The sequence below is a fragment of the Psammomys obesus genome, unplaced genomic scaffold (genome assembly GCF_907164565.1).
Source record: "Psammomys obesus unplaced genomic scaffold, mPsaObe1.curated_primary_1811, whole genome shotgun sequence".
NCBI classification, from domain to species: Eukaryota; Metazoa; Chordata; class Mammalia; order Rodentia; family Muridae; genus Psammomys; species Psammomys obesus.
The window spans coordinates 1,237,668-1,253,104 of record NW_026596356.1 but is presented as its reverse complement, the minus strand read 5'-3'; the positions used below and the strand labels follow the sequence as shown (position 1 = coordinate 1,253,104).

The following is a 15,437-nucleotide window of genomic DNA, read 5'->3' as shown; positions in this document are numbered from 1 at the left end:
TTCAGAGAACACTATTATTAATTTAAAAGATTTATTTATTTATTATGTATACAATGTTCTGTCTGCATGTGCACCTGCATGCCAGAAGAGGGCACCAGATCTCATTATCGATGTGAGTCACCATGGGGTTGCTGGGAATTGAACTCAGAAGATCTCTGGAAGAGCGAACAGTGCTCTTAACCTCTGAGCCATCTCTCCAGTCCTTTATTATTATTTTAAAAAAGCATTATTATTATTAAAATGTACTTAATTTCTCTAAGGATATCGTATAAGTATACGATCAAAGTATTTTGAGTTACTTAATTCATGACCGTGGACTGAGTAATGTACTGCTTCATGATGTCTAAAGGATACAGTAAAAATGACATCATTTTCAGAGGAGTCTTTGGGAGGAAGTGACAGATGATGACCGGCTCAGTGCAGGGTGTAGTACTGTCTGAACACAGCAGAAAGCTGGCTGAGCTGTTGGCTTACATGGATGTTCCATTGTGGTGATGATGTACCCACTGTCTTGGAACTTCATTCACAGTGGATGCTGGCAGAGCTACAGCTGGTGCTGTGGACAGGCTTGCCAAAGACTGTCTACCACAGTTACCCTTTGAGTTGTTACTCTTCTTCAAGACAGCTCATTTTCTCTATTTAGGAAATGAGTTCCAAAAGGCATTTCAGCTGTTTATTAAACCTGAAGTTTTTGTGACTGTCCTTTCAGGGAAGAGACAACTTGTCCAAAAATATCTTTTAAAAATTCAACCAATCATAAGATGGGTGGAATATGATGAGAACTGCATAAGCCACGAGGAGTCCACTGATAACACGCATGATATCCTGTAGCATGATAATCTTCTGAAGAACCAGTAAAGGAGGTTTTGAAACGGTTCCCAGTGACTGGGGCTATCACTAAGCTCTCCAAACTCTGAATGAAATAATTTTATATCACACAAAACACCCGTGTTAATAGACTTCTTGCTGAAAAAGCTGATGAACTATGAGACAGACAAATCAGACACAGGTGACTGAATTTCTCCTCCTCGGACTCTCTGATGACCCACACACCCAGAAGCTGCTATTCGTTTTATTTCTGGGTGTCTATCTGGTCACTGTGCTTGGAAACCTGCTTCTCATGTTCCTTGTTCAGGCTGACTCTCGGCTTCACACACCCATGTATTTTTTTCTGTGTAACTTGTCTCTGGCAGACTTTTGCTTTTCTACCAACATCGTTCCCCAGGCCCTCAGCCATCTCCTTTCAAGGAAAAAGACCATTTCGTTCAGATGCTGCGCAGCTCAGCTTCTGCTCTTCCTCATTTTTGGGTGTACACAATGTGCCCTTTTGGCTGTGATGTCCTATGATCGGTATGTGGCTGTCTGCAACCCTCTGCATTACCCTAGCATCATGACGTGGAGGGTGTGTATCCAGCTGGCTGCAGCGTCGTGGACAAGTGGCCTTTCAGTGTCCGTGGTGGACACCACTTTCACACTAAGCCTGCCCTATCGAGGAAGCAACACTGTTGCTCATTTCTTTTGTGAGGCTCCTGCCCTGTTGATCCTGGCATCTACAGACACTCATGCTTCTGAGATGGCCATCTTCCTCATGGGGGTTGTGATTCTACTGGTACCTGTCTCCCTAATTCTGGTGTCCTATGGCCACATCATAGTCACTGTGGTGAAGATGAAATCAGCTGCAGGAAGGCTCAAGGCATTTTCTACCTGTGGTTCCCACCTCATGGTTGTCATCCTTTTTTATGGGTCAGCAATTATCACCTACATGACCCCGAAGTCTTCCAAAGAACAGGAGAAACTGGTGTCTGTTTTCTATGCAATGGTGACACCAATGCTCAACCCGCTCATCTACAGCCTGAGAAACAAAGATGTAAAGGGAGCTCTGTGGAGAGTGATCTCAAAGACCTTCTCCAGCAGGCCGAGAGGCACCCACTGACACAGGTCCTCTCAATCTCCTAACATAAGCTGTGGGAAGATGCTCACCACTGAGCCCTCTCCGTGGGCACACACTGGAGCCTTTATTTCGTACTTCCTTTGTGGAAGGAGAAAGACAGTGATATATGGAGTGATAAGAGGGAAGATACACTTCCTTGAATTTATCCTTTGACAGTGGAGAAATTCGGAGCATCTGTCTCTTCTTTTTTCTGATAAAGAATGTGCCCTCCTGGCAGTGATGCCCTGTGGTTGGTATGTGACAAGCTTTAACCCTATGTATTACCCAGACATCATGACACAGAGAGAGGTATTTGTTAAGAATTAGAAAATATCCTAAGACAAACATATCTTTTAAACTATGGCGTAGGTTGTTGTCTATCCCAGATCCTAGTTTAGGTTTTCTTTTGTTAGTTCTGAAATGATTTACATTATAAAATAAAAATTTGAAAATATTACATAATACCTGACTTATCTGGGTGCTACTGGTGAGTGCCTGTGTGTGTAGCTGTATGCGTCTGAGGTGGGTAATGAAGACAGTAACAGTGAAGCAGAATGAATGAGGCTGTCTTGACAGTTCACACTCTTTTTAAAGACATGAAGATCTTACTGATCAGGATACCCCATGAAGGTGAACGCAGAGCTAACAGTTATCTCCAGTATTTTTCTGGTTAGCTTTTGTCTGGATGACCTGTCTATTGGCAAGAGTGAGGTGTGGGAGTTTCCCGCTATCAGTGTGTGAGGGGCAGTATGTGATTTGAGCTGTAGTAGTGTTTCTTTACTAACTTGAATGCCTGTGTTTAGTGCAGAGCTGTTAAGAAGTGCAATGTGCTTACTAGGGAACCCACTTGGAGACTGAGCTGCCATGGACTACATCTGAGCAAGGGCTCTAGGTTATCTCCATGCATGGTCCTTGGTTGGAGTATTGGTCTTTGCAAAGACCTGTGAGCCCAGATTTTTTGGTTCTGTTGGTCTCCTTGTGGAGCTACTGTCCGCTCCAGGTCTTTCTATCTCCCCCTTCTTTCATAAAATCCCCTGCACTCTGCCAAAGTTTGGCTGAGTCTCAGCATCTGCTTTGATTCCCTCTGACATGAACTCAGTGGCTGGCTTTTCGATCACCTCCCTCCGGGGAAGTGCAGCTGTACCAGGCCACAGAGGAAGACAATGCAGCCATTCCTGATGAGACCTGATAGGCTAGGGTCAGGTGGAAGGTGAGGAGGACCTCCCCTATCAGTGGACTGAGGGAGGGGCATGGAAGGAAAAAAGGAAGGAAGGGTGAGATTGGGAGGGGTGAGGGAGGGGCTACGGCTGGGATACAAAGTGAATAAATTGTAATAATTAATCAATAAATAAAAATAAAAAAGAATTACAATGTCCTGTTGGAATTTTTCTTTGATGAGTACATAATGTCTTTCCTTATCTTTGTTTTTTTGAGTTGGCATTTAGTTTATTCTTTCTCAGATTTGAGAAATATATAGACAACTTCTTTATTTTATTTTATTACATTTTATTAACTCTGTATCCCAGCTGTTTCCTGCTCCCTCATTCTCTCCCACATCCTCCCTCCCTCCCTCATCTCCTCCCTGCCCCTTTCCAAGTCCACTGATTGGGGAGAACCTCCTCCCCTTTCATCTTACCCTGTTTTATCAGGTATCTTCAGGACTGGCTGCAAAGTCCTCCTCTGTGGCCTAGCAGGACTGCTCTTCCCTTGAGAGTTGGGGAGGTCAAAGAGCCTGACATTGAGTTCATGTCAGAAATAGTCCCTGTTCCCCTTACTAGGGTACCCACTTGGTTACTGAGCTACCATGGGCTACATCAGAGCAGAGGTTCTAGGTTATATGCATATCCCAGTCCCCTCTCTGATCTCCTCCCAGTTCTGCTCTCATAGCCCCCTACCCTGATTTATTCTTTCTCCTTCTCAGAAGAAGGTGCCAACCCACCCTGGCCCCTCAAGTCACAGCAGGACTAAGCACATTTTCCACTGAGTTCAGACAAGGCAGCCCAGCTACAGAAAAGTGATACACAAGCAGGCAACAGAGTCCATGTCAGAGGCTGGCCCCCTCCCACCCTTCTCCACTTGCAAAGGAACCCACATGAAGAAGCTGCCTATTTAGGTTAGGGGAATTTTATTCTATGATTTTGCTGAAAATATTTTTTGTGACTTTGGCTTGTGTTTCTTTTCCTTTCTCTATTCCTGTTGTTCTTATATTTGGCCTTTTCATAGTGTGCTAGATTTCCTGAATCTTTCTTTTCTCTTTCTTTGTTTCTTTCTTTCTCCAAGATTTAACCTTTTTTAGGCAGAGGTATCTATTTTTTTTTCTGTCAAGTCTTCAATGCCTGAGATTCTCTCTTTCATTTTTTTGTATTCTGTTGGTGAGGCTTACTTCTGAGGTTTCTGTTTGAGTTCCTATATTTTTTATTCCCCCATTTCCCTCATTTGGGGTTTTCTTTGCTGATTCTACTTCTACTTTTAGGTCTTTAACAGTTTTATTCATTTTCTTCTACTATTTGTGTTTTCGTAAATTTTTTAAAGGAGATTTACTTATTTCTTCTTTTAGGATCTCTATCATATCCATAAAGGGTATTTTAATATATTTGTCTTGTGTGCCAGCTGTGTTGCAATTCTCAGGACCTACTGTGTTAGGGTTACTGGGCTTTAGTGGAGAAATATTGTCCTGGATATTATTTATTCTATAATCTAGGCATCTGGATTTGGGAAAATTGTGTTTTTGGGTGCTGATATCTGGTCTTGTCTTTGTTTTGTTCCTTAATTTCTGTTACCTCTCTGGTTTTAGAAGGGTGTGGTGACTGTGTGTTGCCTGGTAGGAAACTCTTATGAGATACTACTAGTATCTTAGAACTATCTGGTATATACTAGTATCTGGTATAATACCCAAAATTAATCCTTGCTCCACCTGCCCAAGGATCATGTAATTTCATAGAATACTGGCAGTTGTAGTCATAAGGTCCACCTATCCAAGGACCAGGTAGCCCTCTGGGATGCTGGAAATTGTAGTTCTTGGAAAATAACAAAGCCTCATGAGATAGTAGAGTGACCTATGGGCTTTGGCCATAAAAGCCCCTACAACATTGGAACTACCAGCTCAGTGGTCCTGACCAAAGTCTATCTTGGTCAGTTAAAGCTTGCTTCATATTTGGCTCAAAATGGTGGGGCTGGTTCTTCTCCAGCAAATTTCAGGATTAATCTAGGTGTGATCACTTTGGGTTCCAGGTTAAATGTGTTTTCTAGGTATTGGGGGATGACTCTTAGAATGAGGATGGACTAGGACAGGGCATGCAGGGGTCCACAGCAGGGAGGAAAGCAGGGCATTCCACCAATATCTGCTTAGTCACCTGGGTGGGAGAAAAGAGAGGGGAGAAGCCACAGCATGCTTTAGGAGCTGGGGATGAGGCTGTGGGATTGGATATGGAAAAGAGGAGAGAGAGTGAAGATTCTGATACTTGCCTACCTGATTTTCTGGCTGGCTTGGGTGGCAGGTTCTCAGGGAATGCTTGTTGGAGTTGGAGGCTGGGTTAAAGTGATGAGTAGGGGTGAGGAAATTTGGAGGAAAAGATCTGTGTGATCCACTGGAGAAGGGGGAAGGTAAGTTTGCACAAGATGGTCTGCTATAGAGCTAGGGATGAGACTTGGGGATGCTATTTGGAGGAAAGAAGTAGGAAGATCTGCAGTTAGCTTTGCTTTCCTGGCTGGAGTGGCCATCAGGGTCCCATGGTCCTGATGGGACCAGGGGCTAGGATATTGGGATGAGTTAGGGACATATGCTGGAGATGGGAGCAGAGTGAAGGGGAAGCTGCAGAAAGGGTCTGCTTTCCAATTGGAAATGAGATTGTGGGCATAAATTTGGAAGAGAGGAGACAGAGGTAAAGATCTAGAGTTAGCCTACCTAATTCTCTATCTATATTAAAGTTTTAATAGTGGTTATATTGAATGAACTTTGCTGTACTAGCTGCTTTTCATTTTATATTTTTTAAGTATCTGACAAGGCAATGTTCTTTCTTATGTTCAAGTTTCATTCACTAATGTTCAAGATTTTGTGTATGAGACCCTGTGCACATCTGTGTGCCTGTGTAAATTTATATGTACAGCATATGTACAGAAGCAGCATGTGGAGCTCAGAAGACAGTGTCAGATGCATGGAAATGGACTTACAAGAGTGGTAGGCTACATTGTGGGTTCCGGGAATGGAGCCTGGGCCCTCTGCAAGAACAGCAAACACTCTTGCCTGTTGAGCCATCTCTCTTGGCAGTCAATTTTTAAATGGTCAAAAATTTTGAAGTTCAAGGCCTGCTGGATAGAACTTTAGCACATGGTTCTTTAGGGCGGTACACACAAGGGCTTTTGTGTGAGGGGCATTACATTCTACCCCATGAAATAGACAGGAGTTATTTCTCCATAGCATTTTATAATATAGTCCATTTCTCAGATGGTTCCCAATCCTATTATCATCACAGAATTATTCTGTTGACAAGACTTAGACCAGATCCTAAATGCAGAGATAGAGATGGAGACCATGTATTTAAAGGCTTTACAGAAATATTTGCCATACTCTGTGGTCAGCCTTGGTTGCAGTTTCCTTTCTTGGGCCACAGCTCCAGAATTTTGATGCCTTTCACAAAGTCCTAAATTTGTGGCCTACCCTTTTATCCTTTGTGACTTGAAGTTAGAAGGTAATTTGATTCTCTGCTTCAAAGTAACCCACTGTTAATGAACTGTATCATCTTTGGGCTTGGCAGTAAGCCCAGAACTGATCACCAAGCACCATATTAAACCAGGGTTGGCCTACACACTAGTACTGTCCAGTCCTTATTGGACTATTAAATCCACATAGAGATTTCTTCTGTAATCAATATAGAAATAAACATTTAGTACCAATATGTATATATTTTGTCTGTGAGTAGCACTAATTTTGATATATCTGTTGTTAAAATTTATACACTCTATAAAACATGTTCTTATATATATGCTATTGTTAAAAGTTAATATATATTCTGTAATGAACAGTGTGTTTTTCTGCTGCTTGTTATTAGAGGCCCTTTCTATCATGGTGCTGAAGGAAATTTTGTGCAGGAAATAACCAGTTCCAGTTTCTCATGGCAGGAAAAGGTAGTGCAGATCATAAAATCAGTGGAGAAGAAATGCTGAAGTAAATGCTGTTTACCCTGTTATGACATTGACTTTTCAGGAATGTGTTTGCACACATATATGGTGCCAGTATAGTAGGCTGCTGCTTGCTGAAAGTCCAGAGTTGTGTGCGTTCACATGGAAGAATGCCGAAGAGAGGCTGCTCTGTTGATCAAGTATATATAGTCTTGAAAGCACAACTGATTCCATCCAATCACAATAAAAGCACAAAAAATTGAGAATACAAAATAACCTTTAGGTGATCTATAGCAGCTTGCCATAATTTTCTACTTGTCCTTATCTGGAGAGCCTGTGAACCCTTCCTATCAAAGATTGTTTGTTCTGCTAGTAGATAATTAATGATTATCTGTGCAGAGCATGATATTTAGGAGCTTTAAATGTGGATTTTTTTTTTCTGTAGTTGAGACACGCTGTAATTTTGGCAGCAGAGGCCAAGCTTTTTAATTGCCAACCATCATAAACCCTAGAGGTTTAAAATATCTTTTCATTGCCTCTCTTTCTCACTAGGCTATAAATTGCATTAGGGAAGAACTTCGTTTTGTTCAAGATTTTGTATTCAGGGGCTAGTTTGGTTCTGATGTGGTATTCAGAATCAAATTTTGTGTGAAAGTGAAAAAGTAATTGAAAATAAGTGAATGAGTGAAAAGCATTTATTTGTTTTATTAGTGTAATTCTTTTAACTAACAGATAAAGATGCCATTGAAATATGTAGATTGTGTCTTTGGGCATATTGGTGGAAGTAAAACAGGTTCTAAAATGAAGGATAAGGAATTTCAGGATTAAAATAAAAGAATATGGTGGGCTATAGGAAACTGCCGGCTTTCAGAGGATCCTACTTGAAGTAGCAGGGGCTATCCTGGAAGACTTAGTACCTCAGTCTCAGAGTTGGCCTGCAGTACTTCAGCATCTGTGTTCTTTCATTCTCAGATGGATCCTAGTAGAGAGTCCAAAATGTCAGTGGGTGCATAGCATCCTCTGAAAGTGTAGCCACTTGGAGAATTCGATGTTCTTTGTTTTGTCGTTACACTGTGCCCTTGCCAATTTCTGTCGAGGTCATAGTTTCTGGGGGCCCAGAGTTCTGCGAACAATTCGCCTCAATGCAGCCTTCACCTCATTATTTCTTAAGCTGTAGATGATGGGGTTCAACATGGGAGTGACAACTGTGTAGGAGAGTGACAACATCTTCTTGTTCTCAGGGGAGGTATTTGAGCGAGGCCGGAAGTATGTGAGGATGGCAGTGCTGTAGAAGAGGGAGACAACCAGGAGATGGGAGGAGCAAGTGGAGAAGGCTTTGCGTTTTCCCTCAGCTGAAGGCATCCTGAAGATGGTGGAGAGGATGCGGACATAGGAACCCAGGATCAACAAGAAAGGAAAGAGGATGAATAGGACAGTGGCTGTCAGAGCCTCCAGTTCAAACAGTGAGGTATCAGCACAGACCAGGGCTATGACAGGGGGGCTGTCACAGAAGAAGTGGTTCACCATGTTGGGGCCACAAAAAGGGAAACTGAAAATCCATGTGGTTTGCACAGTGGCCACTGGGAACCCTGAGAACCAAGAGGCAGCTGCCAGCTGGGCACAGGACCTGCGGCTCATAATTATTGGGTAGCGCAAGGGATCACAGATTGCCACATAGCGGTCATATGCCATTGTGGCCAGGAGACAGCATTCAGCAGCCCCAAAGAAGAAGAAGAAATACATCTGAGTGGCACAGCCAAGGAAGGAGATGGTTTTGTCTTGGAGTATCAAAGTACCCAGCATCTTGGGCACAATGACCAAGTTGAAGCCTATTTCCAGGAAAGATAAGTTTCTGAGGAAGAAGTACATAGGACTTTGCAGGGCAGAGTCAACTGTGGTGACCAGGATGATGAGGACATTGCCCATGAGAGTGACCAGGTAAATGATCAAAAACAGGAGAAATAGTAGAGCCTGTACCTCATAGGTCAAGCTTGAGAAGCTCAGAAGAACAAATTCCCTGACAATTGTCCAGTTTCCCCAGGTCATTCTTCTGCATGATTTCAATGGGCATTCAAGATTCAGGAAGGCTGGAAAGGCTTCTACATGTTATTTTATATGGTTATATTGTACTCCAAATAAGGAACTTCATTTGGCTCCATACATTATTTATATTTATGACTGTTGAATGTAATGCATCTGTCCTTTCCAGAATGCATGAAATAATTTCGACTGTTGAGTTCACAGCTGTTTTGAAAAATCCTGCTTTCTCCCCCAATTAAACTGAGATGCGTTATATGTATTTGTAAATCTCCATGCTTTTCTGTGTTCTGTGGAGAGTGGCTGAAGGTCCAGCTCCACTTACTTTCCTACCCTAGCACTCTTAGCCAGGAGTGCTAAGAAAGACAGGCAAACTGTTTTTGAAGAGAAGGCTCTGGATGCTCAATGGAAGATGATGAAATTTGACTTGGAACATTTCATGTAACAAAATGGAAGAAAAGAAAAAAAAATGTAAGAAACAGACATAGCAATTAAATGGAAATTATTCCTGAGTAATAATTCTAAAAAGGATCTAATATCAAGACTCTTAATATCGAGAAAGATTTAATATTATTGCAGAAAGCCTCATTTCTATAGTCATTAGGACTTACAATACAGAAGTGGATATATGTGTATCTAAGGGAGGAAGAACTCTCAAGGAAGCTGCATATAATCAAAGAGAACAGAGTTGAGATAACATGAGACTCATGGGAGAATCCTGATGTGTTGTGTAAGCCTTTATATCACTTCTCCTTGGTTAACTTGTGCTTGGCTCTCAAGGTGTTTGCTGGTCATACATTACATGTTAATAAAATCCACATAACACATCCAGATGTCAATAGTAAGAAATACTTGCTAAGAGAAAGAAACAGAAGATTTCATTAATAACAAAATTTCCAAATTGAGATCCTTAAATCTTGATGATAATCTTAAACAAAGGAATGAAATTATAATGTGTAGCATGTTGTCTTATGCATTATATACGCTCAGGAAAAGTTTGCCATGATGATTATGACAACTGATGGTATCTCTGCTTTCTAGGATAAGAAATAAATCTATATAAACCATTGCTTAAACTCTCTTTAGCCCCGACTATTCAAATTTCTAAGACAGGATAATTTTTCAATAAATACCAATCATGTTGTATGTGGTAGTCATCAAAAGTCATAATTGATGACGAGTGACAATCTCTGCTCTCAGAAAAACTGCCTTCTCCATAATTAGACATATTACTAGCAGATTTTGCTAGCAGAATGTGTGTTATCTGGGTGTTTAGTAAGATCAATGCTGCAGAATAAAGTTGTCAGTGAGCAAGGCCTTTGGGTGTAGAGTGTTAAAAATGCCTCTGGGAACATTGTTGAGCAAATGTCTTTGTGGTATACTTGAGCATATTTCAGATAAATACCTAGTAGTGATATAGCTGGATCTTTTTTAATAGCCAGAATCTGAAAACAACCCAGATGTCCCTCAACGGAGGAATGGATACAGAAATTGTGGTACATTTACACAATGGAATACTGTTCAGATATTCCCTGCACTCTGCCAAAGTTTGGCTGAGTCTCAGCATCTGCTTTGATTCCCTCTGACATGAACTCAGTGGCTGGCTCTCTGATCACCTCCCCCAGGGGAGGAGTGCAGTCATATCAGGCCACAGAGGAAGACAAAGCAGCCAATCCTGATGAGATCTGATAGGCTAGGATCAGAGGGAGGGAGGAAGACCTCTCCTATCAGTGGATTTGGGAAGGGACATGGGAGGAGGTAAAAGAGGGAGGGTGGGATTGGGAGGGGATGAGGAAGGGAGCTTCAGCTGGGATACAAAGTGAATAAACTGTAATTTATAAATCAATCAATTAATTAAAAAAGAAATGCCTCCCGCAAAAGAAGATAACTCAAGTCCTGTGCAGGTTCAAGAGTCAGTGCATGTTAGAGATAGCCCCTGCCCCCTCCACTCACCAGTTGCCCCCTATGAAGACCAAGCTGCTTATAGGCTACATATGTGCATGGGGCCTGGCAGGGCTGCCTTGTCTGGCCTCGGGGGATGACAATATGGTCAGTCCTGATGTGACTTGATGTTCTGGGGAAGGTTGATATTGGGGGGCAGGAGTTATTGAGGAAAACTGGGAGAAGAGAAGGGAGAGGACATCCTTGGGATGTAAAGTAAATAAAAAAAATAAAATTAAAAAAGAGGCAGTGAAAGGATGGGAAAGAAGAAGGGAATACTTAATGTTGATGCTGATTGATATTTATTTTAAAATCCTCAATCTCAGCCAGGCATGGTGGTACACACCTTTGATCCCAGCACTGGGGTGACAGAGGCAGGCAGATCTCCCTGAGTTCAAGGCCAGCCTGGTCCATAAAGGGAGTTTCAGGACATCCAGATTTACACAGAGAAATCTTGACTCAAAAGAAAAGAAAACAAAGCAAACAAAATCTTCAACCTCATTTTCTCTATGTCTATATCTGTTTCTCATGCCCTTTCTTGTCCTTTTTTCCTTCCATTTGTTTTGCCCTATTTTGATGTGTTAGTTGTTGTTTTATCTTATTATATTATACTATTTTTCCTTAGAAGCCTGCTTGTTTTCTAATGCGAGACAGAAAGATGTGTGGATCCTGATGGGAGGGAAGATGAGGAGAAATTGAGTGGGGTAGAGGGAGAGGAAACGGTAATTAGTATAAATCATGTGAGAAAGATGTCTATTTTTAATAAAAAAAAAGGACAACAGCAAAAATAAAGGTCGCAAGTCTATGCCACAATCCCTCACCCTTTACTCACCTCTTGTGAGTGACATCTGTCAATGTAAATTTTGGAAAAGCTTTCCTCTGTGACAGTCACTATGGAGCAGCCTCAGGTTATCTGGGAATGAATGATTCCAGGAGAGCCCTAAATTGTGGCTTTGACTGTGCCAGCTATTCCAAGTAAGCCCTAGGTTGTTCTGAGTCACTCTAGAGACACTTTGGGCTGGATTTGTCACCATCCCCTTTGCGGGGGGACTCTGGGTTGTGCCACTGTCAAGTTCTCCAAGAGGCTTGTTTTAGGGCTGTGCCTGCCACCCCAGGTAAACATTGTGCACTGACTGGACCAGTCCTTGTAAACAGTGTCTGAGCTGTGCAGTGTTTATCACTCCAGAGATACTCGGCACTGGGCCGATGTCTGTCACTCTAGAGGATTCATGCCTGCGTCTCAAGACTATTTCATTCCCTACTGTTTATCATAGCCAAATGATTTCCCTCAATGCTTCTTCTTCCTCAGGTGATGCCAAAGATTTACTTCTCAATGGATATGAGCTTTGGGAAACTCTTCCAATTAAAAAAAACAAAACAAAACAAAACTCCATGAAGAGCCTACATTCCTAAAATTGAATGTAGGTTTTTATTTCAGCTCCAACCTTTCCAGTAGTTGTGAAGCTGCCAGAGAAAAGGTTAAAACCCAGTGGTTTACCTACCCTTCCAGGTTTATAGGCTAGAGAAATTAGAGGGTGTGCCAGTGTCCTTCACATTTCCTCACTTTTGATTCTTTTCTGGGTGGTTTTAACCTTGATGGGAGAGAAGTCTCCAGGTCTGGGGACTTGACTCTATTACTCATTGTCTGACCTAGGAGAAGAATATTAGTGGTATAAGCACTCAGAGAGGTTATTAACCTTCCAGCAAGATGAAGGGAATCAAGAATCGCAAAATCCTAAGCCTTCCGGAACAATAATGGAAGCTGATGAAGTAAGGTGAGATCCATTTTCCACTCTGACTAAGAAGTTATAAGCAACCCATGCCTACTGGGAGAGGGAGAACCAGTTCCTCAGCGAGGTCTCACTGTATATGAACCACAATCCAGGCCCCATGCCCAGGAGTAGTTGGCCACCACAAAACACATTACTTTTTGTGCAATTTTTGTTTCATTTAGGTATTTTTTCATCTTACTGATTTTCTTTTTCTTTGTCTGTTTTGATTTTTTTTTTTTTTTTTTTTTTTAGAAAGAGGGAACATGGAATGAGTAGGGAGGTGTGGAGGTTCTGGTAGGAGTTGGCTGAGGAGAAAGAATATGATCAGAATACAGTGTATAAACAACTTTTGCAATAAAATTTTTTAAGAAGTGAAGTGCTTTCAGATAAAAGCTACTGAGTAGTAAGAACTTAGTCCAAAGCTTAAATAGATGTCTGAACTTTTGTCAGGATGCTTTGGATGGATGCATTCAATCATAAATTTCTTACTGGAAGCACTAACCATATATGACCTGTTCATTATTGTTTCTTGGTATCAAACATGATACCTGTAAACAATGATAATGGGAAAAGTGTAATGGCTTCCCTACTGTTCTCTGTCACTCTACCTCTCATCCTTTTCCTCAACACCAATTTCATTCTAGGATTTTCAAGAGGACCAATAATAACACAGGTCCTCATAACCAAAGAAGAAATGCATAAGATTCACTTTGAATGTCATTTTTTCAGATGCTTATCACATGACAGGTGCTAGACATTCAGGACTAATGACCTCCAGTTAATGGGATATGAAGTTTAGAAGGGAAAGCAAACAGAAAGAAATCCTACAAAATATGAAATCACAACTCTGAATAACATGTAACCAGGAGAAAATGATACAGCAACAAAAACAACACTGGCCTTCTTCTGTTCTCTAGACATAAACTATGAATACGAGGGAATGATGAGAAAATGTAGCATGTCATTGTGAGTCAGCTGAAGACACGTGTGGATGGGCAAGGAAGACGAATTTAAGAAGGAGAGGAGGACCTCCCCTATCAGTGGACGTAGGGAGGGGCATGCATGAAGAAGGAGGAGGGAGGGTGGGATCAGGAGGGGAGAAGGGAGGGGATTATGGGGGATACAAAGTGAATAAAGTGTAATTAATAAAAAATAAAGAAAAATGTGAAAAAAATAAATAAATTATCAGTTTTATAATATAAAAAGGACTTGTGTTCTAGCAAACATACAGCTGAAAGAAAATTCTGCAAATAAACAAATTTGGAAAATACTAAAAAAAGATGTCTAGAGTCTGTGTATTGTCTTGGTCACATCCATCGCAAAGGACACTATATCTAAGTGAGACTTCAGGAAACAGTACTATCACTCACTCCTCTATGGAAGGGTTTATGTGGTTCTGAATCCATTGTGGAAATAAATGTCATAAAAAGTTGATCACATAATGAAATTATCCTTCTTATGTGTTATGTGTTAGGTTGCTGTTGGGAAATGCCTTCTGTAGGAAGATGAGTCTGAAGAGGTAGGCAGAGAAAACTCATGTTGGTTGGTATCATTGAACTTGGAGAAGTCACCTCACCCAGCTATTCTAGATTCAAAGTCTCAGTGATCATTTTTAAAGTTTTCATTTGTGTGTGTGTGTTCTGGTTAAGAGCTTCCCCTCCTCCTCCTTAACTCAAAGACAGAGGTGATGAAGATTCTTGAAGGGATGATTGTAAAGAGTAAAATATGTACACTTTTCCTTTGATCCTCTTGGGCCAATCTTTCTCTGGTCTGGAGAATTCTCCCCATGTGCTCCACAACAGCTGCCAGTACATCCTCATTAAGGGGTAGGGACTGAATTTTCCACCCATGCTGGAATTTTAGCGGTCTTGATCTTGTACAGGTTCTGTCCAGGTAATCATCTGCTATGAGATCATTAGTGCAATAGCCAGGCTATGTCTGGAAGATGGCATTTTACAGCATTCTACCTCATCCTCCAGCTCTTAATTCATTCTCTGTGCCAATTTTATAGACTCTGTGAATCATTCCTCAACTTCTAGAAGAGAAGCTTTAATTAAAAAATCAAGGTGATAAACATATTTATAATATGAAAATGCACCACACTCCTAAAGTTGGTATAAACTGTACTTTCAGATTTTTCTGGTACCCTTAGAAGAATTTCCTTGGATCCTAAGAACTTCTGGGAGACTGAGATGCCTGGAAGAATGCTCCCCTCCCTCTCTCTCTCTTCGAGAAAGGAAGCAAACACAAAAATCCATTTCCTTTGTTTTGATCCAAGGTAATCACAAAGCTTCTGCTTCCTTGTACCTTGTAGGATAAGGCTGATGCCAGGATTTCATATGAAATAGAAGCTTTGCTTCACTTTGTCTCTTCTCTTCTGTTTTGGCTCCACTCAATTATTCCTTTAGTAAGAATTAGTCTTGACTTTCTGACTCCAGAACTGATTATGAGACAAAGTGATGTGTGGTGATCATCTCTGGGTTGGTTTGGAGATCAGATATTTTTAGTGGGCAGAAGAAGATACAAGAGGGAAACACTCAAGAACCACTCCTTTTACATTGCACATGTGTCTTCTCCATCCCCTCAGGATACGGAAGTTCTGCTGCAGGAATTGACCTATCTCCAGAATCATCCTTCAT

General features: G+C 41.4%; 2 protein-coding genes across 2 annotated transcripts; one reads left to right on the top strand and one right to left on the bottom strand.

The window, feature by feature from the left end:
• Window positions 1-985: 985 nt before the first annotated feature.
• On the top strand, window positions 986-1,933 carry LOC129669288 (olfactory receptor 2D2). Its single transcript, XM_055597451.1, has one exon. It carries the CDS (start codon window positions 986-988, stop codon window positions 1,931-1,933), a length of 948 nt encoding a protein of 315 aa, XP_055453426.1.
• A 6,213-nt stretch (window positions 1,934-8,146) lies between these two features.
• On the bottom strand, window positions 8,147-9,094 carry LOC129669262 (olfactory receptor 10A4). The gene has a single exon (XM_055597426.1). It carries the CDS (start codon window positions 9,092-9,094, stop codon window positions 8,147-8,149), a length of 948 nt encoding a protein of 315 aa, XP_055453401.1.
• Window positions 9,095-15,437: the final 6,343 nt, after the last annotated feature.